Below are 27,459 nucleotides of genomic sequence, written 5' to 3' on the forward strand. Positions count from 1 at the left end.
AATCACCTATTTTGTGATTACGTATAATATTTTAAGTCTCTTAGTGTATTGCCCACAAAACAATTTTTGCCATTGAAAATGTAATTTTCACTATTGGACTTGCCTGCTGATCTTGGTGCAGTCAGTGACGAAAGTTTTCAACAGGACATTACGACCATGGAAAAACAGTATAGGGCAACTGGAATCTGCCTATTGTTGGACACTGACATGAGAGGCATCAGATGCTGAGTACAAACTGAAATTAGCGGCAAAACATTTTTAGGTCAGTTGAACTAACACAGTATGTCATCATCGTTATGTGATTAAACATGCTAAATTCAATAAAAGTTTAATGTTTCTCTAACTTCCTACGTGATAGAGTAAACTTGAAATGGTCTTTGTGTTCAGGCTGAAGTTGTCTATCATAATCCCATTTTTTTTTCAGGAAGCAAACATTTTAGGGGAAAAAAATTGTGGTCCAGTATTATATTTGTTTTGACATTTTACACCCACTTGAGGGAGCTGCTGCATCTTTTGTTTGTTTTATCCAAAAGGTGGCAGCTCCAGCTGTAGGTCTCCCTTGGTGATGCAATGGAGTTTCACTCCAGCCTGCCAATTATCTTATAATTCAGTGACTAGCTTTCCCATTGAAATAAAGTTCATGCTTCGTGGCTACATACTATTTCTTCATTATCCTCAAGATAATTACATAACATAACATAACATAACAATTACAGCACGGAAACAGGCCATTAGGCCCTTCTAGTCCGCACCGAACCAAACACCCCTTTCTAGTCCCACCTCCCTGCACAATGCCCATAACCCTCCATCTTCTTCTCATCCATATACCTGTCCAACCTTTTCTTAAATAATACAATTGACTCCGCCGCCACTATTTCTCCCGGAAGATGATTCCACACAGCTACCACTCTCTGAGTAAAGAAGTTCCCCCTCATGTTACCTCTAAACCTCTGCCCCTTAATTCTTAACTCATGTCCTCTTGTTTTAATCTTTCCTCCTCTTAACGGAAATAGTCTATCCACATCCATTCTGTCTATCCCTTTCATAATCTTAAATACTTCTATCAAATCCCCTCTCAACCTTCTACGCTCCAAAGAATAAAGACCCAATCTGTCCAATCTCTCCCCATACTCCAGATGCTTAAACCCAGGCAACATTCTGGTAAACCTTCTCTGCACTCTCTCCACTCTGTTTATATCCTTCCTATAATTAGGCGACCAGAACTGCACACAGAACTCCAAATTAGGCCGCACCAACGTCTTATACAATCTCAACATCACCTCCCAACTCCTATATTCCATGTAATGATTGATAAAGGCCAGCATACATGCTGGGTCTCTTCTCAAAGGGCGTAAGATATGTTAAATTATCTGATTGAAAACGTCAGAGTGTCTTGAATTATTTACCTGCTTATCTTAAAAAATGATTTCTAGGAAATCCTCTCCACCTTCTTTTGAATCTATGGAGAAATTGTTGACAAAGCTCTCTGAGGAATTAAAAGAGGTAAATAGGCAACTTGAAGAGATGAAGAACACAGTAAGTTCTTTGGTGCATTTTATTACAAATTGATCTATGCTAAATAACTTTTGTCACTTCTTTCTTAAACAAAAAAGGTATTGTTGCTCAAAAACAGTTGATTTGAATCTTTTACATTGATTTTTGTGGGATTTGTTGGGTTTTTTTTTAATTGGGCATTGCTAATTCCCCATAGAACAGTGGCTTCTGTTCATATTTCAAAAATGGATAGCAAATTTGTTCCCCTGAAGAATATGAGTGAATTTTAGATGTTTTCACATCAGTACAGTAGTTTCATGACCATTATTTTTTTTAAATTAGATTTTATTTAATTACATGAATTTAATTTCTCTACCTAGCATATTGGAGGATCAATTTGCTTCTGTGAGTCAGTTGTAAAAACCTCTATATACCACTCCAGTAATTTAACCATTATTCTACTGTACACAAGTGAATATGCATGGTTGCTTGACAGTGTGCTCATTCTGGAAGCAGAATTAAACAGTGTATTAGGTGAATGAGGAGAGGGAAATGTTCTCAGCTGGGGTGAATATAAAGAAAGAAAACACCTGAGCGCTCAATTCATGTGATAGCAAAATATACTTTTTGAGAGGTTGAATGTGCCTTTGCAAATTAGAAAGAAGAAAATAGCATATGTAGATGGATGGATAGATGTGTGAAAATATTTGCATGAGTTTCATATTATATCGTCTTCCAAATGTGGCCACCAACATTGGTAACTGGGATCCAACTCAGATATACACAGTTAAATGCTGAATATTGATTATTCACTTTTTCCCCTAAAAGCTTCCAGGTTATCCATGAAAACATTGACCATTTCTCTCATTAACCAACTGTTCTGTGTCTGTCAAATCAATTAATGACATCATCCCTAACTCTGCTACTCTTAACGACTGTATAAGAGCGGAACTTGTCAGCTTTCTCAACGTTGTTACTAACTTGCACTCACCCTCAAATTCACTTGGTCTATTTCTTACACCTCTTTCCCCTTTCTCTATCTCCATCTCAGAAGATGAACTATCCACTGACATTTGCCATTTGCCATAAAACCTACTAACCTCCACACATGCTCAGATAACACCTTCTGCCATGCATGGATGTTTTTCCTTTCTCTCAGTTTTTCCATCTCTGTGGCATCTTTTCTAGACATGAGGTTTTCCACTCGAGGACATCGCAAATATCCCCCTTTTTCAATCTGCTTGTCCTTCAGACATTCCTTGGTCCTTGCATTTCACCTTACTTGTCTCTGCGTCCTTTACATCATTCTTTGATGTTACTGCCTGCTGCAAAACTATCTTCCTACAGCACTACAGCACATCTAGTCTACAGCCCAATTGTATGAACACTTAATACTCTAATTTCAGATGACCTGCACCCTGTGGTTCTTCTTACTCCTGATCCACCCAAGTCATCTTGTGCACCTCCTTTGTTTCCAAAACTTCCCTTTGTTCCCATCCCTGTTACCTAATTTCCTTCCCCTCCACCATCTGGCTCCATCTGTTCATCACCCACACACTCCTCTCAATATTGGTTCTACCTATTTCCAGCTCCACTTTCACCCCTCCCATCACCTATTTACACTGGCTACCACTATCCTTATGCAGGGGCTTGACCTGAAACGTTGGCCATCTTTTACCCACTGCAAGTATTGTGTGATCCATTGAGTTTCTTCAACAATTTGTTTTTTTTTCCAGATTATGGCAACTGCAGTATCTTGTATCTCAATTAATATCAGCTTTTTATTGGCTGAGACTTTCTAATGTAATTTTTTGATGGGATTTGAATAGCCAAACTGAAGCAGTCTTTGACCATTCAGTGAAAGATACCAACCCATCTTCCACACCTAATATCTTAGTTTTTATTCTCTCTCTATGACCATTAAATTTAAATATATAGCATGGTAACAGGCCCTTTTGGCCCTTATGCCCATGCCACCTACTTGACCTACACCCTGGTATGTTTTGAAGGGTGGGAGGAAACCACAGCACCCGGAGGAAAACCACACAGATATGGGGAGAACATCCAAACTCCTTACAGACAGCTCTAAATCTGTCGTCCTATCAGCGTTGCACTAACAGCTATGCTAACTGCACCACCCAAATTAAATAATACTTAAGTTTAAAATATTAATTTTTTTTTGCCTAGGTTGCCTATGAGGGATCCACGGAAAGTATGGATACTGTCATCCAAACCTTGAAGCTTACACTTTCAGACTTTCATCAGTTGATGACTGTGTTCTCCCTGGCATTCGAACATGAATTTAGCGCAAACTGTAATAAAGTACCACCTCAACTTTGCAACTATGGACCACTTTGTAAAACTGTATATAAGTTGCTAACAGCTTGTACCAATGTAAGTTTCTCACTTTGGTATGTGATTTGTTTTCAGTTCTGAGCTTGTTATATCTTTATCGTCAGGTTGATTGATCTGATGCTTGATTGCATAGTGGTATGACAGCCCTGTCCATCAACTGGAATATGATCTCTGATCCTGACAATATAAGAAAGAACATTTGGGTAATTTTATGATGTTTTCAGAAATTTTCTTTGCAACAATGGAGTGTTTTTGACAGCAATGACATTTAAAATCCAGTCTGATCCTATGTAATGGTCCTTAACTCCTGTTCCAGAAGAAACATGACTGAAATTGAGGAAAATATTGTTGTTTTGCATTAGAAAAGGCTCCAAATTCATCACAATGTAAAAGGTAGATTTGAAGTTTGATTCTGCCGATGCATTGGTTTGGATGTTGTAAAGAATTACTGAATTGCTTAAACATGCAAATAATGAGTTTCCAACAAATAGAATCAGACACAAGTATAAACATATGATTGGTCTATTGTTGATGAAGTGTTTTGACCTAGTCTGGGAAAATTATCACTCTGGCTGGTAAGGGGTCCTCGGTATTGCTTTAACCTCAATGAATATATCTTGTATTCTTGTAGCCATTTCATTTTTCATGGACCTGTACTGACTGTTAGCTCCTCCTAGGTAATTGAGTAAGTCACAAGTTGTTTTTATGATGGTATGAAACAGTGGTTCTCAACCTTTTTTCCCCCACTCACACACCAACTTAAGTAATCACTTACTAAACACAGACCATCTACTTAAAGCAACAATTACTCTCTTTGATAATGTGGATGAAGATGAAGTATTTAGTGGCTGGACAGTATTAAATCTGATATTACTTTATAATCAAACTACTCTTTGTGAAGGAGCTTGAGGGCTTGGCAGAGGTACATGTCACATGCGCAAAGTTGGAGAAGATTGTGAAGGGAGTACAGAATGATGTCATAACCTGGGATGGTGGTGAAGCTGCGACAATGTGTGAGTAACAGCATTGTTTCAATCAACATCTTTTCATATGAATTTTTATGGCATTTTCAATGTAAATTTGTTTACAAATAAGGAAAAAATACTTTAGCTTTTGTTTTTAAAATAAGGGATATAACTTTATTTGTCATTAACAGGTAATTACTGGTAAATATATGAAAAGTTTAAGGTTTGCAAGCTTACAGAAGTGTGGTTTGAATTTTTATCCGTGCAGCTGACATGCATTTTCTTCACTTCCACCCTAACGTTTTGTTTTATTTTATTAATGTTTACCACAAGCTGAGGCGTATCAGGCATTAAAATTTATCTGCCTTGATTTAATGTAAGAATGTTTCTTCCTCCATTATGTTCCAATAATCCAAGTCCCTGGAGTGACTCCTTGCATACTATTTACAACCTATAACAAAAAAATTTACCATGGTATTTGATCTTAGGATTGGTAGGGTGAATGAGATGCGATATGATTTTTCATCTGTTTTTCTATCCTTGTGAAAAAAAATGAGATCACAGATTTTGATGTACAAAGCAGAAAAGAGTCAGATTGGGAAAAGTTGGTTTAAAAGGATCTAGAAATATCCAGCTGCTGGAAGGCAACTTGTATGTTGAATTTATCATTTATCACAGAATATAGGTACAGGAGGAGGCCATTCAACCCTATAGAACTACACCTCCATTCAGTACAATCATGTCTGATCATGTGACCTCAAAGCCCTATTTCTGCTTTCTCTCAATACCCCTTGATTCCTTTAGCCATAAAGGCCATGGAAGAATCAAAATTAGAATTTATTGTCATGAACATGTCTCACAAAATTTGTTGTTTTGCAGAAGCAATATTGTGCATTACAGGTGAAAAATAGCTATAAATTACATTTCCATAAATACATTATTTTTAAAAAAAGTGCAAGTAAGAGAAAAACAGTGAGGTGGTGTCCATTCAGAAATCTGATGGCAGAGGGGAAGAAGCTGCTTTTGTAATGTTGGGTGTTAGAAGAGGGGTGGTGAGTATCCTTGATGATAGAGGCTGCTTTCTTGAGACACTGCCCCTTAAAGGTGTGAAAACTAATGCCCATGATGGCGCTGACTGTGGCCTTTTCCTCTCCTGTGCATTGGCACCTCCATACCAAAGAGTGATGCAAGCAGTCGGAATGCTCTCCACGGAACACCTGTAAAAATTTGCAAGAGTTCATTCAGCTCCTCCTTGAATATACTGTATCTAACGAACTGGCCTTAACAACCTTCGACAACAAATTCTGAATTTTTCTGAGGATGTATCCAGCAGACTGGACAATGGAAACCAGTTGATGTGATGTATTTGGACTTTAAAGAAAGCTTTTGATAAGGTCACAGGCAAGAGATTGGTGTGCAAAATTAGAGAACATAGTCTACGACGTAATGTACTGATGTGGATAAATAACAGGTTGGAAGTCAAGAAATTTGCAACTTTCTGACTGAAGTTTCTTCTCGTCCCTGTTTTAAATGGCTAACCTCTTATTCCTAGTCTCTGTTCTGGAGTTCCTCAATGTTGTGAACATTTTTTTTGCATCTAACCTGTCTAGTCCTGCCAGAATTTTATGTCTCTATGAGATCCCTTCTCATTCTTCTTAATTCCAAAGTATTTTATCCTAGTCTATCCAGTCTTTCTTCATGCGCAAGTCCTGCCATCCCAGGAATGAATCTGGTGAACCTTCACTGGACTCGCAAGAATGTCCTTTCTATAATTAGGAGACCAAAACTGTACACAGTACTGAAGGTGTGTCCTTACCAAGGCTCCATACAACTGCAGTAAGACCTCTCTGCTTCTGTCTTCAAAACCTCTTACAATAAAGAACAACATGTCTTTATGCTTTCTTCATCAGCCATTGTATCTGTTTTCCAACTTTCATGGCACTCAGATTTTATAGCATCTTCCTTTAACCTAATTTGTCACCATTCACATAATAATTTCTCCATGTCTTATTGTAACTGAACTGGATAATCTCTCATTCGTCTACATTGTAATGCATCTACCATGCATTTGCCCACTGTCTGTTAAAGTCACCCTGCAGCCACTTGCAAACCTCCTCACAGCTTGCACTGCCAGTTAGATCTGTCATCTGCAAGATGAGGGATATTGTATGTAATATCTTCAGCTGGATCATCAATATATATTTTAAATTGCTGCAGTCCTTGCACTAAATCTTGTGGCCTGCCAATCTGAAAAGAGCCCATTTATTACAACTCTCTGGCAACTATTTCTTTATCCATGTCAGTACATTACATCATAGAGTGTTCTCTAATTTTGAACACCAATATCTTGTGCAGGACCTCATCTAAAGTTTTTTAAAAATCCAAATACATCACATCAGCTAGTTCACCATTGTTCACTCTATTGGATACATCCTCAGAAAAATTCTAGAAGATTTGTTGAAACTGATTTTTTCCCCCCCTGTGGCTGACTTGGACTGATCTTGTCACTTCTTTCCAAATGCATGGTAATAACATCTCTTAGTTGACACAACATTTTCCCCACTACTGGTTTATATCTCCCTCATTTCTGAAAAAGTGACGTCATAATAACTAACCAATGCAAAGGAGCTGATCCAGAGTACAGAGGATTTGGGGGAAAAAAATCACTTGGGTATCCATCACCTCTAGGCCAACGCAAGTACTCTGGAGTGCATGGTATCGGGTCTTGAGTTTTTTGACTTTGAACACCATTTGACATTTAATTTACTGTATATTTTGGCATATAAGTTGACTGGCACATAATGCCTAATTTTAAGGGTTTTATGCTATATCCAGTGTATAAGTCGACCCCCAATATTTTGGGCTGTCCGGGCCTCCCAGGAACAACTCAAAACATCTTTTTTAAAGACACCCCAATCGCAAGTAACAAAGCTGGGAACACGAACCTCCTCCTACCAGGCAGGAGCGGCAATGGTGAGATCAGGCATGGCGGCACTCAGTGGTGGGGAGGTGAAAGAGTGGCAGCGCCGGTGGAGGGGTTACTTCCAGCATAAACTTATACACTGAATTGACGTCAATCTGGTTTTTTTTTTGGTGAAGTTAAGGTCAAGTACATCCAGCACATAAGTTGACCTTCCCCACCCCGCCCCCCGAGAAATTTTTTAGGGTTTCATGACTGTACTTGTATGCCGAAATACATGGTACCTAAAACAATGTCACAATAGACATGTCAAGGAACAACACCTCGTATTCCGGCTAGCCCAATGGTATAATCATAGATTTTCGTTATTCCTCACTACTTCTGTTCTTCCCCCTTTCCTCCACTGGACTGGACTGGGGTTCGAATCCTACACTCTCAGTAAGGATTCTTCCTTTCTCTCTCTCTTCCCCACCCTGCCCTTTTTTATACTTCTCTCTGGTCTTTCATTATTCCACTATTGACCTCATCAATGAGTTCGTCACTGGCTCTATTTGTATCCCACCTCATCTTCCTCCACCTGATTGTTTCTCTTGCCTCTCTTTCCTTTTGTCATCTGGCCAATCAACTGCTTCAGCAATTTTCCCTGATAAGCCCTTGAGCAGCCCCTCCAACGCTCCTCATTACACTCTCTCTCTCTTTCCTCTGCACGTTCAGTCCTGATGAAGGGTTCTGACCTGTAACGTTGGCAATTCTTTTTCTCCCATTGATGCTGTTTGGATCTGCCGATTTTTTCCAGCAGATTGAGTTTTGCTCCATCTAAAACCTATTGATGATAAAATATCTCTCCATAATTTGGGAGGGAAGATCCTTTGAGCAATTTGGGCAGAACTGTTTCTCCATTATTAGTGGTGTGCACTTTAAACTTGCAAGAGGTCCGAGCTATTGCATGTTGTCCACCTCCTGCTTTCTCATATATCAATAGGACCTATGTTGGCTGTCAGTCCCTGAAGGATAAATGGGAAGTCAGATCTTTGGTTCCTTATCTTCTTTATACGAGTACTTGCCATTGTTGAGCAATTCATAAAGGCTGGATGTTGGTCACATTTAATGGGGTGCAATGGTAGATTCTCAGAAAGGGCTCATTTGGTATCCCTTCCGTTAGAGAAAGGCTGGCTACCAAAAACTTATTTTGGGACAAAGTTGCGGTTAATTCCCATGGGTAGTGTAAGGTAAAAACATCATGAGATGGGACCGGAGGAGGAGTCACCCAGTACTAAGGAGTAACAGAATGCAGATGTGACCTTGTACACTCAAGATAAGCTTGGCACTAACAAGCTGATGAGCAGCAGACTAACAGAGAAGGATAGCAACAGTTTATTCATTGGACAATGTCATGGTATGATCATTTACTAAGTACGTGTCCTGAGGTATAAAAAAAACACCACTTGCTGATAATGGCAGAATGCGCCTTCTCCAACTAACACTGTTAGTTGCAAGTGTTACAATCCGGTAATAAAGAACAAAGAACCTTGATTTCGACTCAGTTTGGTGTTTGACTCACTCATTCATGAACAAAGCAGACCTAACAATTGCTACAATGTCTCCAATTCCTTTATAACCATATAACCACTTACAGCACAGAACAGGCCCTACTAGTCCATGCCGTAACAAATCCCCACCCTCCTAGTCCCACTGTCCAGCACCCGGTCCATACCCCTCCAGTCCTCTCCTATCCATGTAACGATCCAATCTTTCCTTAAACGTAACCAATGATCCCGCCTCGACCACGTCTGCCGGAAGCTCATTCCACATCCCTACCACCCTTTGCGTAAAGGAATTTCCCCTCATGTTCCCTTATAATTTTCCCCCTTCAATCTTAAACCATGCCCTCTAGTTTGAATCTCCCCCTTTCTTAATTGAAAAAGCCTATCCACATTTACTGTCTGTCCCTTTTAAAATCTTAAACACCTCTATCATTCCCCCCTCAATCTTCTACGCTCCAGAGAAAAAAAACCCTAGTCTGCACAATCTTTCCCTGTAACTCAAACCTTGAAATCCTGTCAATATTCTCGTGAACCTTCTCTGCACTCTCTCTATTTTGTTTATATCTTTCCTATAATTTGGTGACCAAAACTGTACACAGTACTCCAAATTTGGCCTCACCAATGCCTTGTACAATTTCATCATAACCTCCCTACTCTTGAATTCAATACTCCGATTTATGAAGGCCAACATTCCAAATGCCTCCTTCACCACACCATCTACCTGAGTATCAGCCTTGAGGGTACTATTTACCATCACTCCGAAATCCCTTTGTTGCTCATTGTCTGTGAATGTTCCCTGGTTGCGCTTCCACAACATTTATAGAAATAAATATTTTGAACTGTTGCGCACAGGAGAGAAGACATTAATTTTCTTGTAACAATGCTCTGCTTTGTGAATTGATACATTGATGTAGTAGCAATGTATTTTTGAAGCTTATTGTTGAGGATGGCACGGTTGGTGTAGTGGTTAGCGCAATGTCTTTACAGTGCCAGCGATCAGGACTGGACTGGACTGTGGTTCGAATCCTACACTCTCAATAAAGGAGAGTCTGCATGGGTTTTCTGTCTCTGGTTTCCTCCCACTGTTCAGAACACGTACCGAGTGTGTTGGTTAATGGAGTGTAAATTGTGCGTGGGCTCATGGCGTGTCAATTGTGTGTGGGCTCATGGCGTGTCAATTGTGCGTGGGCTCATGGCGTGTCAATTGTGCGTGGGCTCATGGCGTGTCAATTGTGCGTGGGCTCATGGCGTGTCAATTGTGCGTGGGCTCATGGCGTGTCAATTGTGCGTGGGCTCATGGCGTGTCAATTGTGCGTGGGCTCATGGCGTGTAATTGTGCGTGGGCTCATGGCGTGTCAATTGTGCGTGGGCTCATGGCATGTCAATTGTGCGTGGGCTCATGGCGCGTCAATTGTGCGTGGGCTCATGTCGCGTCAATTGTGCGTGGGCTCATGGCGCGTCAATTAGACTTGTGGGCTGAAATAGCCTATTACCATGCTGTATGTATGTATGTCTAGGTTTATTCTACATTTGTAGTTAAGTATATCTGATGAGACCTAACCAGTAAATGTTGGAAACATTTCTCTTATTGTAGGCATTAACCAAGAAATGAGTGATATAAACAATTTTTTTTAATAACTTGAGACCGAGGGGCTTCAAACAAGTAGAACTGTTTTCTGATCACAATGTGCATAAATTTTCTGAATTAACGATGCCACTGAAATTTGATACCTTTTTTTTCCAGCAATACGAGTTAAAGAGATGAAGAGGAAATATGCAGATTTTCTGGAAACTGTTCAGAGCCACACCTGATGAAGTTATACTTCTGCATGTATATAATGTACTTTAGCAAAACTTCTTAGCCACTGTAAAACAAAAAGATTAATGGAACATGCTCTAGATTGTAATATTTTTAATATCCTATATGATTATTTAAAAAATTATGAAGTTAAACTGTCTAATTATGATTTTTATTGCACCGTTGCATTTTCAAGTGTAGCAGCAGTGTAACTTTTTATTTGTGTGATGCTGTGTATGTTTAACTGAGAAATTGCTGAGAAAGTGTTTTCCTTTTCTCTTTACTAAGAATTTCATGTTTTAAAGGTAACCATATAACTTTGTACAGCACAGAAACAGGCCATGTCAGCCCTTCAAGTCCGTACACAAGGATGTTTCTCCTTCATGCTCTTTAAACTCGAGGCACTGCATTCTAGCTGACAGTTGTGTAATTTTACCAGCTCCCCTTACTTTGGACAGAAGGTTGTGGGTTCAAACATCACCCTAGTGATTTGTGTATTGAAAGTTGTCTTGCTTTGAAATTTCAGTTAAGCATTGACATTTCTCAGAAAGTACTGAATAGTTAGTAGATCTCTCATTTTGATGAGATGTTATACTTAAGCTCCCTGTCTACTGTTTCAGGTGAACGTAAAACGAAAAAGGTGGACCTAGTTAGGTAAAGCATGCAGATCCAGTGTTCTTGTTAATATAACATTGCCAAAACAGATTTACCTAGTCATGATGAATGAGTTAGCAGGAGCTATGCATGGATGAATTGGCTGCTTCGTTACCTACATCACCAGAATGACCACATATTAAAAAGTACTTTGTGCTTTGGGTATGTTGATATGACCTTGTGACAACTTTTTTTACACATAGTTAATTCAAACATGAAATAAAGAATTACGTTGTTGGAAAAATGTAATAATACCTTCAGTTCTTTTTCCCCAGTAACTTTTCTTGACTCTTTATTGATTTTTTAAATTCTCTCTCTATTGTAGTTTGTTTACATTTCATCATCTGCTTATATTTCTTTATTTGTTTACATGTGTACATTTAAAAAAAAATTTTTCACATTATGAACCATGTTAACCAAAATACACACAAACATTTTCCTCTTGAATATACAGTGTCATTTTCTCCCCTTCCCCCCTCCCTTCCCTCCCCCCTCACTACCCACTAAACGTTCAACATATACAATAAACCCATTAAACAATGTCATCTCACAATGAAAATAAATAAGAAAATTGTATCATCTACTTTTACACACTGGATCAGTTCATTTCGTCGTCTTCTCATTCTATCATTTTAGGGGGTGAAGGTCCGCGGTAGGCCCTCTCTGTTGTGTTCCATGTACGGTGCCCAAATTTGTTCAAATACTGTGATGTTATTTCTTAAATTATGTTATTTTTTCCAATGAAATACATTTATTCATTTCTATGTACCATTGCTGTATTCTCAGGCTCTCTTCTGATTTCCAGGTTGACATTATACATTTTTTTGCTACAGCTAAGGCTATCATAATAAATGTTTTTTTTTGTGCTTCATCCAGTTTGAGGCCTAATTCTTTACTTCTTATATTACTTAGAAGAAAGATCTCTGGATTTTTTGGTATGTTGCTTTTTGTGATTTTATTTAATACCTGATTTAGATCTTCCCAAAACTTTTCCACTTTCTCACATGCCCAAATTGCATGTATTGTTGTTCCCGTTTCCTTCTTACAGCGAAAACATCTATCTGATACTGTTGGGTCCCATTTATTTAACTTTTGGGGCATGGTATATAGCCTGTGTAACAAATTATATTGTATCATGCATAACCTCGTGTTTACTGTATTTCTCATAGTTCCGGAGCATCGCTTTTCCCATTCTTAATTTTTTATCTTTGTTTAGATCTTGTTCCCACTTTTGTTTGGGTTTACAGCTTATTTCATCGTTCTCTTTCTCTTGCAGCTTTATGTACCTGTTTGTTATAAATCTTTTAATTATCACTGTGTTTTCCCAGTAACCTTGAGCAGAATGCAGGTGTTTTATTTACAACCCCTGTGTAAAAGATTCATATTGATTGCTTTAAGAATGTGGGGATGTTAATAACTTAGGGAGTTTTTAGAAACTTATGAATGGTAGAGGAAGCACGTGTAGCTCAATGCCTTCCAGTTTTAAGTACAAATACCCCTGGTTACATCAGTTCAAGATCAGAAGGCAGACATACCTCTGGTTATTTCAATTTTAACAAAAATACACTTGGTATAGTTTTTCAATACATTTAGTTAATGGTTTGCAAAATGTTTTAATGTGCAAATATTTCCAATCAAAGGTATCTGCATCTGATCGTATTTGCTTTTTTTAATAAAAAAGAAGGCACATTCTTCCCATAATGAGATGCTGGATAAATGGAACATCTTTCGTGAAGTTGGATGTAAATTATGAAATTCACAGTCAATGAACCAACACAAGTCACTGATGTTCTGAGGAAAAGATCAAGACCTTAAACTTGGCACAAAGCTTAGTCAAGTGAGCAACAGTGATTCTTGTCCTTCTGTACATTTCAGAGGCTTGGCCGACCTTCAGAATTCCTTATGTTGGGGGAGAGATGCCACGAATTACACTGACCAATGAAGATTTTGCCTCCTGAACACTTTTGGGTGTATTTTATGGATTTTTGGCTGCCAATCATGAAAATCACCTTAAAGTTTTCCTATCCCATACTTTTTTTTTTAAAGATATAACCTATTTTTGTGATTTCCTATCATATTTTAAGTCTACTTCAAGCAGACAAAACCACGAAGTGCAATGTGTCTTTGAAAATCCATTTTCTGCCTTCGCATTTGGACGTCTTCCCTGCTCATCTGGGTGTGGTCAGTGACGAACACAGTGAAAGGTTTCACCAGGACTTTACGACCACGGAGAAGCGGCATCAGGTCAACCGGAATCCATCAATGCTGGTTGGCTATTGTTGAACACTGACATGAGAGGCATCAGATGCTGAGTACAAACAAACCAGTGGCAAAACAGTTTTAGGTCAGTTGAACTATTGCAGTGTGTGCATCATTATTCAATTAAATATGCTAAATTCAACAAAATGTTTCTCCAATTTCTTACTCGATGCAGCAAATCTGAAATTATCAGGAAGCAAATATTTTGAAAAAAATTGTCGTCCAGTGTTATTTCTGCAATATTTTCTAATTATTGTAATTCTCAGTTGGAGCATAGTTTCTGATTATATTTAGGTATATCTATCACTGGGCAAAGATGCCTATTGTGATGTCATATGTTTTGGGAGGTCAGGTAATTAACTATCATATTATAGGGCAATATATCCATCAGTACATGTAACAACTGTATGATGTAATAAAGACAGTGTCCACAGCAACAACTTCAGACTGATTTGATTTGGTACCTGTGATGGGGATTTTATGACCTCTATCAACAGCCATCTTTTGTACGGGATGATCAGACAAACAGAGCTGCCATGGCTGGAGCAGGCTAAATTCCGTCAAGTTCTTCAAGATTAGAAAACAGTCAAGAAACTAAAGTAAGAGTTTTAAATTGTTGACCATCAAGAGATATATGTTGCAACATATGTTCTGCTTTCAATAGTTTGTTTAAAAATGAATTCTGTGCAAGACCAATTGCATCAGCCACTGTTACATCTATCTACATGTTTCTGACATGGAGGTACTTAATTATGCACTTACAAACAAGTACTCTGCTGTTCCAACTGCTCATTATCAATTGTAGACAGTTGAACTATATTTGCTCAAAGATAATGTGTAATTGGGTGTTTCACTAAGACCATTTTGCACCTTGGGTATATTCTTTGGCATTGGCCACCATTATTTGGATTTGGCACTTAACATGGTATCTTCCCACGTACGTATTTCTACCTTGCAATTACTTGAGAAATATTTATTTCATTGATCTGACACTGATCAATACATGATTTGTATCTGAATCTTGGGAAATTTGAGGAGTTAATATTTTATTTATTTACTGTTTACAAGTGGTCTGAGTCTTCATGGTGCCAAGTACCTCACGAAGCATGCCATTGATGCATTATTTATCAGTGACTATTGGCTATAGAATTAATAATGGCATACAGCTGCAATGTTGGTTCCCTGTGGAGAATCCAGTTATTCTGCTTTTCCACCTTTGACCTGCAACTTATTTCACATCACGTTTTGAAAGGATCTTGTTTCAATATCTCAGAAGATGGACCGAGCTCTTTTATCTTGTCCCAAAAAACCCCTGAAGAATGGGAGAAGTACTGAATTTCACATCACGTTTTGAAAGGATCTTGTTTCAATTTCTCAGAAGATGGACCGAGCCCTTTTATCTTGTCCCAAAAAACCCCTGAAGAATGGGAGAAGTACTGAATTTCACATCATGTTTTGAAAGGATCTTGTTTCAATTTCTCAGAAGATGGACCGAGCTCTTTTACGTTGTCCCAAAAAACCCCTGAAGAATGGGAGAAGTACTGAATTTCACATCATGTTTTGAAAGGATCTTGTTTCAATTTCTCAGAAGATGGACCGAGCTCTTTTACGTTGTCCCAAAAAACCCCTGAAGAATGGGAGAAGTACTGAATTTCACATCATGTTTTGAAAGGATCTTGTTTCAATTTCTCAGAAGATGGACCAAGGTCTTTTACCTTGTCCCAAAAAACTCCTGAAGAATGGGAGAAGTACTGAACACAATCCTATGAATCAAAAAATTAACATTTCAATCCAATTTGTAACAGTCTTCAATGTGAAATTTAATTGCAGAACCAGCAATCTTCCAGAAATTTCTACAAAATACCTTGATGGAAACTTGTCTTTGAGGACAATGAAAATCAAGTTCGGCTGTGAATGGTAGTGCAGCCAAATGCTTAGAATTCTCTATAATGTAACAACAAATAAGCTATCTTCAGTAAAAGCACAATCTGGAGAAACTCAGCTGGTCAAACAGTGTCCTCTAAATAGCAGGTGAAAGAATACATAACTGAAGTTTTGGGCTTGACCACTTCATCAAGGTGTGGAAAATTGTCAGCAGATGTCTGAATAAAAGGGTAGGAGGGGGAGGGGAAGATATGGTTGCAAAGGCAAGAGGTAATATGTGGAGAAGGGAGGGAGGGCCCAGCAGCATACAAGGGGAGGGGGGGAATAGCTAGGTGAATAGAGAGGGAAGGCAGTGGAGAACTGACAGAAGGGAAGAGAGGTGGAAAGGAGAGCAGGTTAGCAGAAAATGGAAAAGTCTATGTTCATGCCATCAGGCTGGAGAATGCACAGATGGAAAATCAGATAGTGCTACTCCAATTATTCAATTTTATTATCTTCAATTACTCATTTGTTAACAGCTATTGTCTTCAGTTCTGTTGATACTACGTCTTGGGCATTCAAAATGGGATATGAACGGTTATCCTTGAATAGTGAACATAGATGGTACATCAATACCAATTGGAAACAACATCTCCTCATTGATTATCGACACAGGAGCACCCCAAGGATGCATGCTTAGCCTACTGCTCTACTCATTATACACCCATGAGTGTGTGGCCAAGCACAATTCCAATGCTGTCTACAAGTTTGCCGATGACACCCCAATTGTCAGCAGTTACACAAATGGCAATGAGGAAGTGTACAGGAGGGAGATGGATCAGCTCATTGAATGGTGTAACAACAACAACCTCGTGCTCAACGTTAGCAAAACCAAGGAGAAGACTGTGGAGTTCAGGAGGAAGTTAGGGGAACACGACCCAGTCGTTATCGAGGGCTCAGTAGTGGAGGGGTCAAGAACTTCAAATTCCTGGGTGTCAACATCTCCAGGAATCTGTCCTGGAACCTCCATGCTGATGAAATCACAAGGCTTGCCAGCTCCTATACTTTGTGAACATCACAGAATGTCATCGAAAACTCTCAAAAACTTCAAGAGTACTGTGGAGAACATTCTGGCTGGTTGCATCACTTCCTGGGATGGAGGCGCCAACTCTCGGGACAAGAATAAACTCCAGAGGGCTGTGAACTCGGCCAATGACATCACAGGTCATCTACATGAGGCGGTGGTCTTTAAAAATGCAGCCTTGGTCCTCAAAGACCCCCACCACCCAGGCCATGCCCTCTTCACTCTGCTACCATTGGGGGGGAAAAAAATCACTCAACGGCACAGGGACAGCATCTTTTCTGCTGCATCAGATTCTTGAATATTCAATGAACCAAAGATGTTGCCTTACTTTCCTTCCACTATTTTATTTTAATTTATAGTAATGATGTAAGATGTTTATAATATGAATTTTTGCATTATGAAGCTGCCATAAAACACTGAATTTCATGACTTGTTCATGACTATAAATTTTGATTCTGATTATTGAATCAAGCCAGTTTTGTTGGTGTTCCAAAATTAAGCTTACACATTTTCTATTTATAACATGATCCTCATTGTAACATTTTAAATGAGGCTTTTATTATCCCTTTACATATTATGAAGTTGTGAAAATAACTTCAGTTTGAATAATATTATTAAATCCACAACAAAGTTGAGGGTGTTTAATTTTTTTTATACTCCCTTGGTCAAAATAAAGCACTTAAGATACTAAGTTTAATATTTTAATTGTCTAACTAAGTTTAGATAGGAAGATTCCCACCTGCTTCAAAAGGACACCAATCATTCTAGTGCTAAAAAGAGCAGTGAGCTGCCTCTACAACTATTGTCCAGTTGCACTCACATCTATGATGAAATGCTTTGAGAAGTTGGTCATGGCATAATTTTTACCCAAGTAAAGGTCTGGACCCACTGCAATTTCCCTACCGCCTCAATCGTTCCACCACAGATAATAATCTCACTGGCTCTTCATTCGGCTTTGGATCACCTCGACAACATTACTTTTCATCGACTGCAGCTCAGCTTTCAACACCATTTACTCTCAGTACTGGTCAGCAAGCTTCAAAACCAGGGCCTCTGTACTTCCCTCTGGAACTGAATCCTTGACCTTATCATCAGTCCATACAAATTGGAAACAACATCTCTTCCTCACTGACATTCAACACAGGCGCACCGCCAGGATGCATGCTTTGCCCACTGCTCTACTTGCTCTACTTCCATGACAATTCAAAAGTCATCTATAAATTTGGTGGTGACGCCACAGCAGAATCACAGATAGCAATGAGGAAGCGTACAGAAGATAGATCAACTGGTTGAGTGGTGTCATGACAACAACCTTGCACTCAACATTAGGAAAACTAAGAAACTGAATGTGGACTTTCGGAGGGAGAAATCAGGAGAACACAAACCAGTCCTCGAGGTCAGCAGTGGAAAGTGTTAAGAACTTAAAATTCCTGGGTGTCAGCATCTCTGAAGATCTGGGGCCTCCAAGTCGATGCAATCACGAAGAAGGCTCAACTTTGTGATGATTTTATGGAGATTTGATATGTCACAAACTACTATTGCAAATTTCTACAGATGTACCGGGTGCAGAGCACTCTTGACTGGTTGCATCACTGTCTGGTTTGGAGGTGCCAATGCACAGGACATGAAAAGACTACAGGGTGTTGTGAACTTGGCCAGCACGATTATGGGCATCAATATTCACTGAATTAAGTACATCTACAAGAGGTGGTGTCTCAAGAAAGCAGACTATCCTTAAGGATCTTGATCACCCCCCCCCCCCCCAAGGCCATGCCCTCTTCTCACTACAACCATCAGGAAGGATGTACGGGAGCTTGAAGCCGAACACCCAACAGTAGAAAAACAGTTTCTTCCGCTTTGCAGTGGTTTTCCAAATGGACAACGAACCACTGACACCACTTCACCTTCTCCTCTTTTGCACTAATCTATTTTAAAGTATGTAGTTTACAGAAAGTTTGCATCTGTAATTCTGTGCAAAACAACGAATTTCATAGCATGTTCATGACAATGAATTCTGATTCTGAAGTACAGCTCGAGCTGTTCTAACAAATTATTTTGTAACAGTTGTGAATTTTAATCAATATGCAAGGAATATCTGACAGAAATGAGGCTTTAAATACAATAACCAAGTATCACATTCTGTACTTTTCAGCTTTCTTCCCCACCAATATCTTGATATTAATGTACACCCATCGATCCTTTGCTATAAGACAGGTTCTTTTGTCTTGGCACAAATAGCCACGTGTTTGAAACTTGTCAGTGCTTTTTTGCACTAGCTTATGGAACTTTCCTTATTTCTGCAACCAAATCATCGGGCTGAAACCAATTACAGGAGACAACAAAACGAAGAATATTGCAAGCAGTAGTAAACTGTTATCTTGTTAGAGTTAGGAATTACAACAAGAACAAAAATACTGAAGAAAATCCTAGTGAATGCAGACAATTGCTGGAGAAACTCAACAGGTCACGCAGCATTCATCGGAGGTAAAGGTATATATTCAACGTTTCGGGCCTGAGCCATTTGTCAAGGTATGAGCAAAAAGCTGGCAGGCACCTGAATGGAAGGGTTGGGAGAGGAGCAAAGAAGGGGTTACGAGCATAGGCCAAGAGGTGGACATTGATAGGAGAGAAAAGCTGAGAATTGTTCAGGGAAGAGAGTAACTGAAGGCAGAACTGGAAAAATGCAGACTTTTAAACAATGTTGGCAAATGTAAAAAGTTTCAAGGATTTTAGAGCAATAATTAGGTAAGTTTGGTATTTATTGATTCTGATTTATCTATTAATTTGACATATTAGGCAATTATTTTACTCTAAGAATTGGATATTACAAAGCATTCCTTAATCTCTGGGAACTGGACCCAAACTTCATGAATACTTGTACTTTTTTTGTGTAGAAAAATCTGAAAAATATGTACAGTGGTCCTTATCGACGGTCCACTTTCCGCAGTTTAAGTTACTTGTGGCCAACCATAGTCTAAAACTGATCTGACTGCATTGCTCTCTTCCCACAGCTCTGTGTCAGCCCCCACACTGATCCCACTGCCCTGCTCTCTCCCCACAGCCCCATGTTGGCCCCCATACTGATCCCATTGCCCCTCTCTCTCCCCACAGCCCTGTGTCAGCCCCCACACTAATCCTACTGCCCTGCTCTCTCCCTACATCCCAGTGTTGGCCCTCACACTGCTCCCACTGCCCTGCTCTTTCTCCATAGCCCCATGTCGGCCCCCATGCTGATCCCATTGCCCCGCTCTCTGCCCACTGCCCCATGTTGGCCCCCCCACTGTAAAAAGTTTACAGGTACACTTATCCCATACAGCTTTGCTAAGTATATAATATGGTGTTCACTCAACCACCACATCACAAAATGCCAATTTCACAGAACGTATTGTGGATGTTAAGCAGCGCATACCGTGTATAGGGTCGATACTATCCACGGTTTCAGGCATCTGCTGGGGGTCTGGGATCATATCCCTGCGAGTAAACGGGGACTATTCTATTTGTGAATGTTGGTGCTTCATTCAATAAAAACTGCATATATATTGAGATCATACTGAAAAGTCCACAACACTAGGTGATGAAAAATAAAACTTATGTGCTGGAGAGTTCTTTATGAGTTTTAAGTTACGAAATAGAATGTAAAAATACAATGTAAAATAAAAATTGGATTTATTTATCATTGGTGTTCTTGAACCTTGCTATGGATTTAGCAAATAAAAATCACTTCTGGAAATTATTTGTTTTAATCCCAGAAGGAAGTATATGAATCTGCAAAAGTCAATACTGCCATGGCAGAAAGATCAGCTACAAAAACAGCCTCCCAGGAAGAGACATCCAACAGGATTAGCAGTGGGCTAAGAAGGTAGGATGTTTGCATTATTTTTTGCTATCCTTTTAACATTTTTTAATACACTATTGTAAAAATAATGAGGATTGTGCCATACTAGGGGAATGCCTGAAAGAGAAAGAGGATTTGTGCCACCATATTATTCCTTTGGAATATCTCATGGTGCTTTATAGTTAATTAGTATCTTGGTGACTGTTCAAATATACAATTTATGTGTTGAGCCTCTTGTCAAATCAAAGGCATCTGCTCTTAGGCAAAAGATAGGTGAAAATGTAACTGAACCTTGCTCCACGACAGAGAAAGATTCAGCAGCTGTTTGCACGAATTTGGCACAATCTCTGTTTCATGTAAAATTTAAAATCTTGAAAATGTTTACATGTCCAGCATGGTTAGATGTATCACAGCAGTAACAGAAAAGTATAAACAGAGCTGGGTGATTATTAAACCAATTTTAAGACTGCTACCATAAAACCAAATTCACAATACTTCACTTATTAGAAAATACCTTGTACAGTGAGAAGGGTTATCAGTTTTTTGATATTATTCATTAGTCACATTTTTATATTGAATTATTCATTTGTTCAAAAGGCCATAGGAAAAATTATAAGCTCAAAAGCTACTATTTTATTCCAGGATTTCTGCAGTAATCTGCTGGAAGGGGTTTTACAATTTTTAATGTCATAATTGACCAATTGAATATGTTCTAACGAAAACTGTCAAGCAGGAAATTATGCTGCCCAATTAAGTTTAAAAGTTCTTAATTTCCAGGAACTTAATTCTGTAGCAGAGCTGTCGATTTCAGTAAATAATTGAAGGTAATTGGTTCATTCACAAAAATAAACTTTGGCACACTTGCTATTGCATAATTTTAATAGAAACAGGAGCTTGAAATGTTTGCCTGAAGCATATGCAGTTAGCATGCTGCTTTTACAGCACCATTGACACTGGTTTGAATCCGTCCCTGTCTGTAAGGAGTTTGTACATTCTCACGTGACCATGTTGGTTTCATCCGGGTGCTCAGGTTTCCTGGGGTTAGTGGGTGAATTGTTTACATGGGTGTATTTTGGCGGCATGGGCTCTTGGGCCAGAAATCTCTAAACTAAAGTAAAAGATTTTGAACATAATGATGGTAAGTTGAATGAAATAGGAAAGTCTACAGATGCTGGGCTTAATGAGGTCACAGCTTATTCTGCTCTGGAGTTTCCATTTTGACGATTAACAGTTCAAATTGACATAAAGTGACAGTTTAGGATTATACATTAGTTTTCAGAAGAGCTTATAAAATCTAACTGCTTAGAATTATATAAATAAGAGTAGCCTATTCTTTTAAAATTCAGTGGCTTATGAAAATGGAGACACGTGAAAGTGTATTGGAAAATTTGAGACAACATTGGATTGATAACTGACTGACAAATGTAGCACTCCATGAAAGTTGTGGAGTGAAGTTTGAAATACTTTGTAGTAGCAAACATTTTAGTAGAAATTTAGAACTCTGCATCAAACAGCAATTTTCACTGAGTCCATTGTTAATGTTATATTTAATTTAGACAACAGCATGGTGCTAGGTTCTTCCGGCCCACGATCCCTTGCTGCCCAAATACCCCAATTATCTTACAATCCCCATATATTTTGAAGTAGGGCACAAAAAAAAACAGTGCACTTGGAGAAAACCTATACAGACATGGAGAGAATGTGCAAACTCCTTACAGATCTTTTCATATTTAGACCGGTTAAGACATTTGAAGTTGTTCATCTAAAACTTGTGACATGAATGAATCCAAAACTTTTGTAACTAAATTTAATTAATAGATGGAGTAAAATTCTGTTATTGTCATCTCAGATTTGTGGCTTTTGTACAGGTATAACAACATTACTTTTTGTTACTATATGTGAGATAGATCTTCCTTTGCTCTTAGATCATTCTGATAGTTTTCTCTGTGAGTAGTATATTGACAAATTATAAGTGCTTCTCATAAATGTCTGAACAGTTTTGCTATACATAGAGTGTACAGAAGATATTGCTCCTGATTATGTTTTTTTAAATTCCAGTCTTTTGCTGTATATTTTAATCAATGTTCAATATACTTAATTATGTAAAATTCTATGGGATAGACTTACCGCAGTACTATACTGTTATTTCTTGAATTGTTTGACCAGGTAACTAATTTCTTCTAGTTCGAAAAGGGGCAGGCAACAGAACGCAGCACCAAAGTGGTCTGGATCCAATCAGACTGTACCCCAAAAAAGAGACACAAGCAAGAATCGGGGAGCATTCAGCAACAGGCTTCAGGTAAGATTCACTTAATGATATAAACCAAACGGATTTTTTTGGAAGTAAACATTAATCCTTACCTTACAATTTCTGCTCTTCAGACCATTATCAGGATGGGATGGTTGCTACTTTAGAAATAAGGACACCTGCGAGAAAGAATACATTCTATATGTTTTAGAGTTTTTATTATGAAGTAGAGTACATTTATCTCTTTATCTGTTTTTATCATGGATGTCACACCCCTGATCATTTCCAAATGTGAGAATTTTACTACTATGTTATTTTTCAAAGATGTCGTGCACAAGTATGGGAGCCCATTAATACTTGTCGTGGAGTTCAAGCCAATTCTATTTCGTGAAATTAAATTTAAACAATCTGGAATTGAGCTTTGATAATGATAATTAATTTATTATCATCTACATAAGTTCAGTATGCACCAAAATTCTCACTGGTTGCATCCAAACTGGTAAGATATATCAAGTGCAGTGCAGAAGATTATAAATATTACCCAATACAGAAGGAGATAATAAACATAAAGGATGGATAAATCAATATTCATAGTTACAGTTAGTGCTAGAAAAAAAGTGGTGTAATACCTAATGTAGGTAAATGGGAAGAAGTTTATGGGCAGGTGTAAGAGAAAATAAGTTGCAGGGATTCAGGGAAAACATGAGAGGGAGATTAGGACGAATGGGGAAGCATCTTGTCAGCTGATATGGACCCATGGGCAAATGGTCCCCTTTAGTGTTGTGAGTAATTTGTGTCATAATTATAGTAAAAGGTGGTGAATGGGCAAAAAATGTTCATTTGGCAAGGCCTCCCTTTCCCAATAAAGAATAAATGCATTTTTGTTTTCCATTGATCCTCATTTCAGTTATTTATTGTATTAGGAAGATGCAAGAATTCATCAAAACATTGAAAGGGGTAATATCTCCCTACTTGAAAGGATTGCTAAAGTAATGAACCCTCCGGGAGGTGCACTTGTTTCAAGTGCTTATAATTTGAAAAGGTAGGATATGATTTGTTTCTCGAATGACTCAGTTGTGAGCTTTTCAGTTGAATGTTAATATTTACACATGACAAACAGAATATCTCATTTTTATAAAAGATTTCCAGCTTTTTTTCCCCCCCATTTATTAATTTGAAGTTTCTCAGGAGCCATGATATCTCAGTAAATTAAGGGGATTTCTATGAACCACGAGAAAACAAAACGAATGGCAACCAAGAGGAGGAAAAATAGCAGCAAGGTGTCATTTAATGTGATTGAATAGTTGCACGTTCCTGAAAAAAAATACTAAGTACCTTTGTTGCCGAAGATATATATTTTATTTTCTTCATGGGGAATTTATCCACAGGGAACAGCACTATCTTTGTTTATTTGTTTCACTCTTGCCTTCGGAAGGCCACCCTCAAATACAAAATGATCTTGATGGATAATGTTGTCAGTAGTGATTGTAGATTCTGTAGTAGAAGTACCTGGCAGAGGAGAAAATCATGTTTCTTCAGGACCAAACTCGGGTGACTTTCAACACCAGGGACCCAGATTCAATTCTGTTGATCTTGTGTGCTGTCTGTGTTGAGTTTGCATATTCTCTCTATGGATCCATCTAAGGAAAGTGAACCAGACTTTATGATTGAGTTTGTTGTTGAGGAGTCTGATGGTGGAACCTAGTGGTTCAAGTCTTGTGGCACCTCTACCTCTTTCCTGATGGGCAGTAATGAAAACAGAGTGTGTGCTGGGGGGGTGTGGATCTTTGATGATTGTTGCTGCTCTCCAACAGCAGTGTTCCTATTGTACTCAATGGTGTAAAGGGTTTTGCCTGTGATGTCCCTGGCTGTGTCCACTACCTTTTGGAGGACTTTACGCTCAGGGGTATTGATGTCCCCATACCAGACTGTGATGCAGTCGATCAGCGCACTTTCCACCACTCCTCTAAAAATTTGCTAGGGTTTCTGGTGTCAGACCAAAGCTCCGCAAACTCCCGAGGAAGCAATTTTCTATATCAAAATATGCACACACGGAAATATAGAACAGTGTACATTTCCTATAGCCACATGACTTTATTTTGCAATGATATCCTCAAAGATGTTGGATGAGATTCTTAGCAGATTTTGTGTATCATTTTCCAAATTAATTTTTAAACTTTGATCGCACAATCCCATATTGAATGATGTTTAAAGTAATGCAAGTTGTATTAGTAAGGGCACATTTAAAATATCTTTGTTTTTTTTCTTCTGTGCTTCTTCCCTGTCCCACCAAGGAGAATCAGTGTGGTAAAACTGCTTAAATGCTTGACAGAACCTCATTGCGACTGTGCTACACATGTTAGGATCTTGTCAGCAATTGTGGCATTAACGCATATAGCAAATTTTGTTCAATTTAGCCCCTAACTTGTAGAGCAGTTGATACCCAAGATGGTGGCTCTCTTTTTTTTCTGGTCTTGTGCCTAAATTGATTGTTTCTACTTCCACACCTTCTCCCCATTGGTATGATGTGTTAAATATAATATTTGGTATTCATAAATTATATCGCTTATGAAAGTCTTGAAGCTTTTTGTGATACTTTTTTGTGCCTTTAGTTGACTGGTTGTACACAGCCTTTCATTTGAAGTTTCCTAGCATTTAATGGACTAAGATCAAAATGCAAAATATGCTGGATATTTTGCATACTTTAAAAAAATTTAGTATGAATTCACTGTTTAACTTTTATTTAAAGGCCACCAAAATTTGATCGTGAAGAAATCAAGCTGAAGCAGCAGGTAGGATATGCTCAGTTCTGAGGTTGTTTAGCAGACAAGAGAGTGATTGGTAGGAGGTTGAAGGGAATCTGAGGGGGCATTTCTCTCCACATACAGTGGGTTGGAGTCTGATTAGATGGTGGAGGCAAATACCCTCACGACAGTAATTACTTGAATTGTCAAGACATGGATGGCAACAGATGGGTATGTGGATGTAGTATGATGTGGAAAACAGCAAGAATGGTGTTATCGATTTTGAACAGTAACATTACACTTTTCCCTTAGTTTATTGACATTTTGTTATATGTGCAATTAACATTATTAAAAAACCATTGATGATGTAATTAGCTTAATACAAACTTGTTGGTGGTGGTGATTTGTCATATGATAAACATAACTTAAAGCATACCATGATTGTACTATCTATTCTGGGAAAGGTTGTCTGCAGTCATGTTAGGGATACTCTGTTTCAATTCCCATGCTGATGTATGTGTCCATGGTCTCGCGCATTACCAGACAGAGACGACATGCAGATTGGAGGAATCACAACACCTCATCTTCCGTTTGGGCACCCTCAAAATCAGATGGCATTAACATTGACTCTCCAGTTTCTTTTAATCCCACTCCCATCTAGCCCAATTTCTCCTTTCTCTGTCTCTGTCTCTGTCTCTGTCTCTGTCTCTGTCTCTGTCTCTGTCTCTGTCTCTGTCTGTCTCTGTCTCTCTCTCTGTCTGTCTGTCTCTCTCTCTCTCCTTTTCCCTCTGTCTCCTTTCTTATAGCTCTGCATTCACAGAGCCACCCCTCCCTCGATCAATTCTCACCTTTCCTCTCCTTTCCATGTCCAATTATCACCTTTTGGTCTGTCCTCCTCCCCTGTCCTTCTCACCAATCTTTTGATTTGGGGGCCTGCCTACTTTTTGCTCATACCTTTAACAAGGGCTCATGCCCAAAAGATGCTGTGTGCAGGGTGGAAGGGACCCTCAATAATTTTGTGTACCCATTTCAGACAACGATCCTAGTAGATCACGTTCATGGTGGGGTGGGGGGGGGGGGTGAATTGTGGGGAAGGAGACCCCAGTGATCCTCTCTGCCACTCTATGGATTGACCTCCAATGCATTTCTCTGCAGCAACTGTACCACACTGTGATGCAGCCATCCAGGATGCTCTCAATAGAGCTCTATAGAAGGTTGTCATAATGGTGGCTGGTAGCCTTGCTCATTTCAGTCTTCTCAGGAAGGGCAGTCACTGTTGCACCTCCCTGACAAGTGAGGAGATATTATGTCCCCACAATAGGTCACTAGTTAAGTGGGCTCCAAGGGATTTGGTGCTCTTTAATCTCTCCATTACACAGCTACTGATGTGGCATGGAGGGTGGTCTTTCCTGCTCCTCATGAAGTCCATGATTATCTCCATCGTCTTGTCCTTGTTGAGACCCAGTTTGTTATTCTCGCACTATATTATGAGACTGCGTTTCACCAAGTATAATGTAAGTGCCAATTGGTCCAAGGTGAGACAGCACATGACCTCTATTTTGAATAACTTTGAAGAAGACTTGCATGAAACTGGCTACAGACTATGAGGATGCAAAATTAAATAATAGCACATTGAAATGCCTGTCACAAAATATCTGTTCATTGTCGACTTCATGGTACATGGTTGTGCAGACCT

At 38.9% G+C, this 27,459-nt stretch overlaps 2 protein-coding genes across 6 annotated transcripts in view; both read left to right on the forward strand.

The window, feature by feature from the left end:
- haus7 (HAUS augmin-like complex, subunit 7) overlaps window positions 1-14,255 on the forward strand; it is a 35,606-nt gene extending 21,351 nt beyond the window's left edge. The window contains exons 7-10 of the mRNA XM_069904566.1: window positions 1,434-1,536; window positions 3,682-3,888; window positions 4,751-4,862; window positions 11,023-14,255. Of these exons, the coding sequence (XP_069760667.1) occupies window positions 1,434-1,536; window positions 3,682-3,888; window positions 4,751-4,862; window positions 11,023-11,090 (490 nt within the window). The 3' untranslated portion in view covers window positions 11,091-14,255. The remainder of the gene's footprint in view (window positions 1-1,433; window positions 1,537-3,681; window positions 3,889-4,750; window positions 4,863-11,022) is intronic.
- Window positions 14,256-14,422: 167 nt separating this feature from the next.
- The window catches only part of LOC138746411 (uncharacterized), a 34,761-nt gene continuing 21,724 nt past the window's right edge, over window positions 14,423-27,459 (forward strand). For 2 of the 5 annotated variants that reach the window (XR_011346944.1, XM_069904569.1), the window contains exons 1-5: window positions 14,423-14,588; window positions 20,686-20,795; window positions 22,956-23,070; window positions 23,943-24,061; window positions 25,769-25,811. Coding sequence is in view for 4 of the 5 variants with exons in the window: in XM_069904569.1 (XP_069760670.1) it covers window positions 20,722-20,795; window positions 22,956-23,070; window positions 23,943-24,061; window positions 25,769-25,811 (351 nt within the window). In the remaining variant the exon portion in view is untranslated. Of the gene's footprint in view, window positions 14,589-20,685; window positions 20,796-22,937; window positions 23,071-23,942; window positions 24,062-25,768; window positions 25,812-27,459 lie in introns of those variants that run through there. The other 3 variants (XM_069904568.1, XM_069904567.1, XM_069904570.1) reach the window with 3 other exon arrangements.

The sequence above is a fragment of the Narcine bancroftii genome, chromosome 12 (assembly GCF_036971445.1).
Source record: "Narcine bancroftii isolate sNarBan1 chromosome 12, sNarBan1.hap1, whole genome shotgun sequence".
NCBI lineage: Eukaryota > Metazoa > Chordata > Chondrichthyes > Torpediniformes > Narcinidae > Narcine > Narcine bancroftii.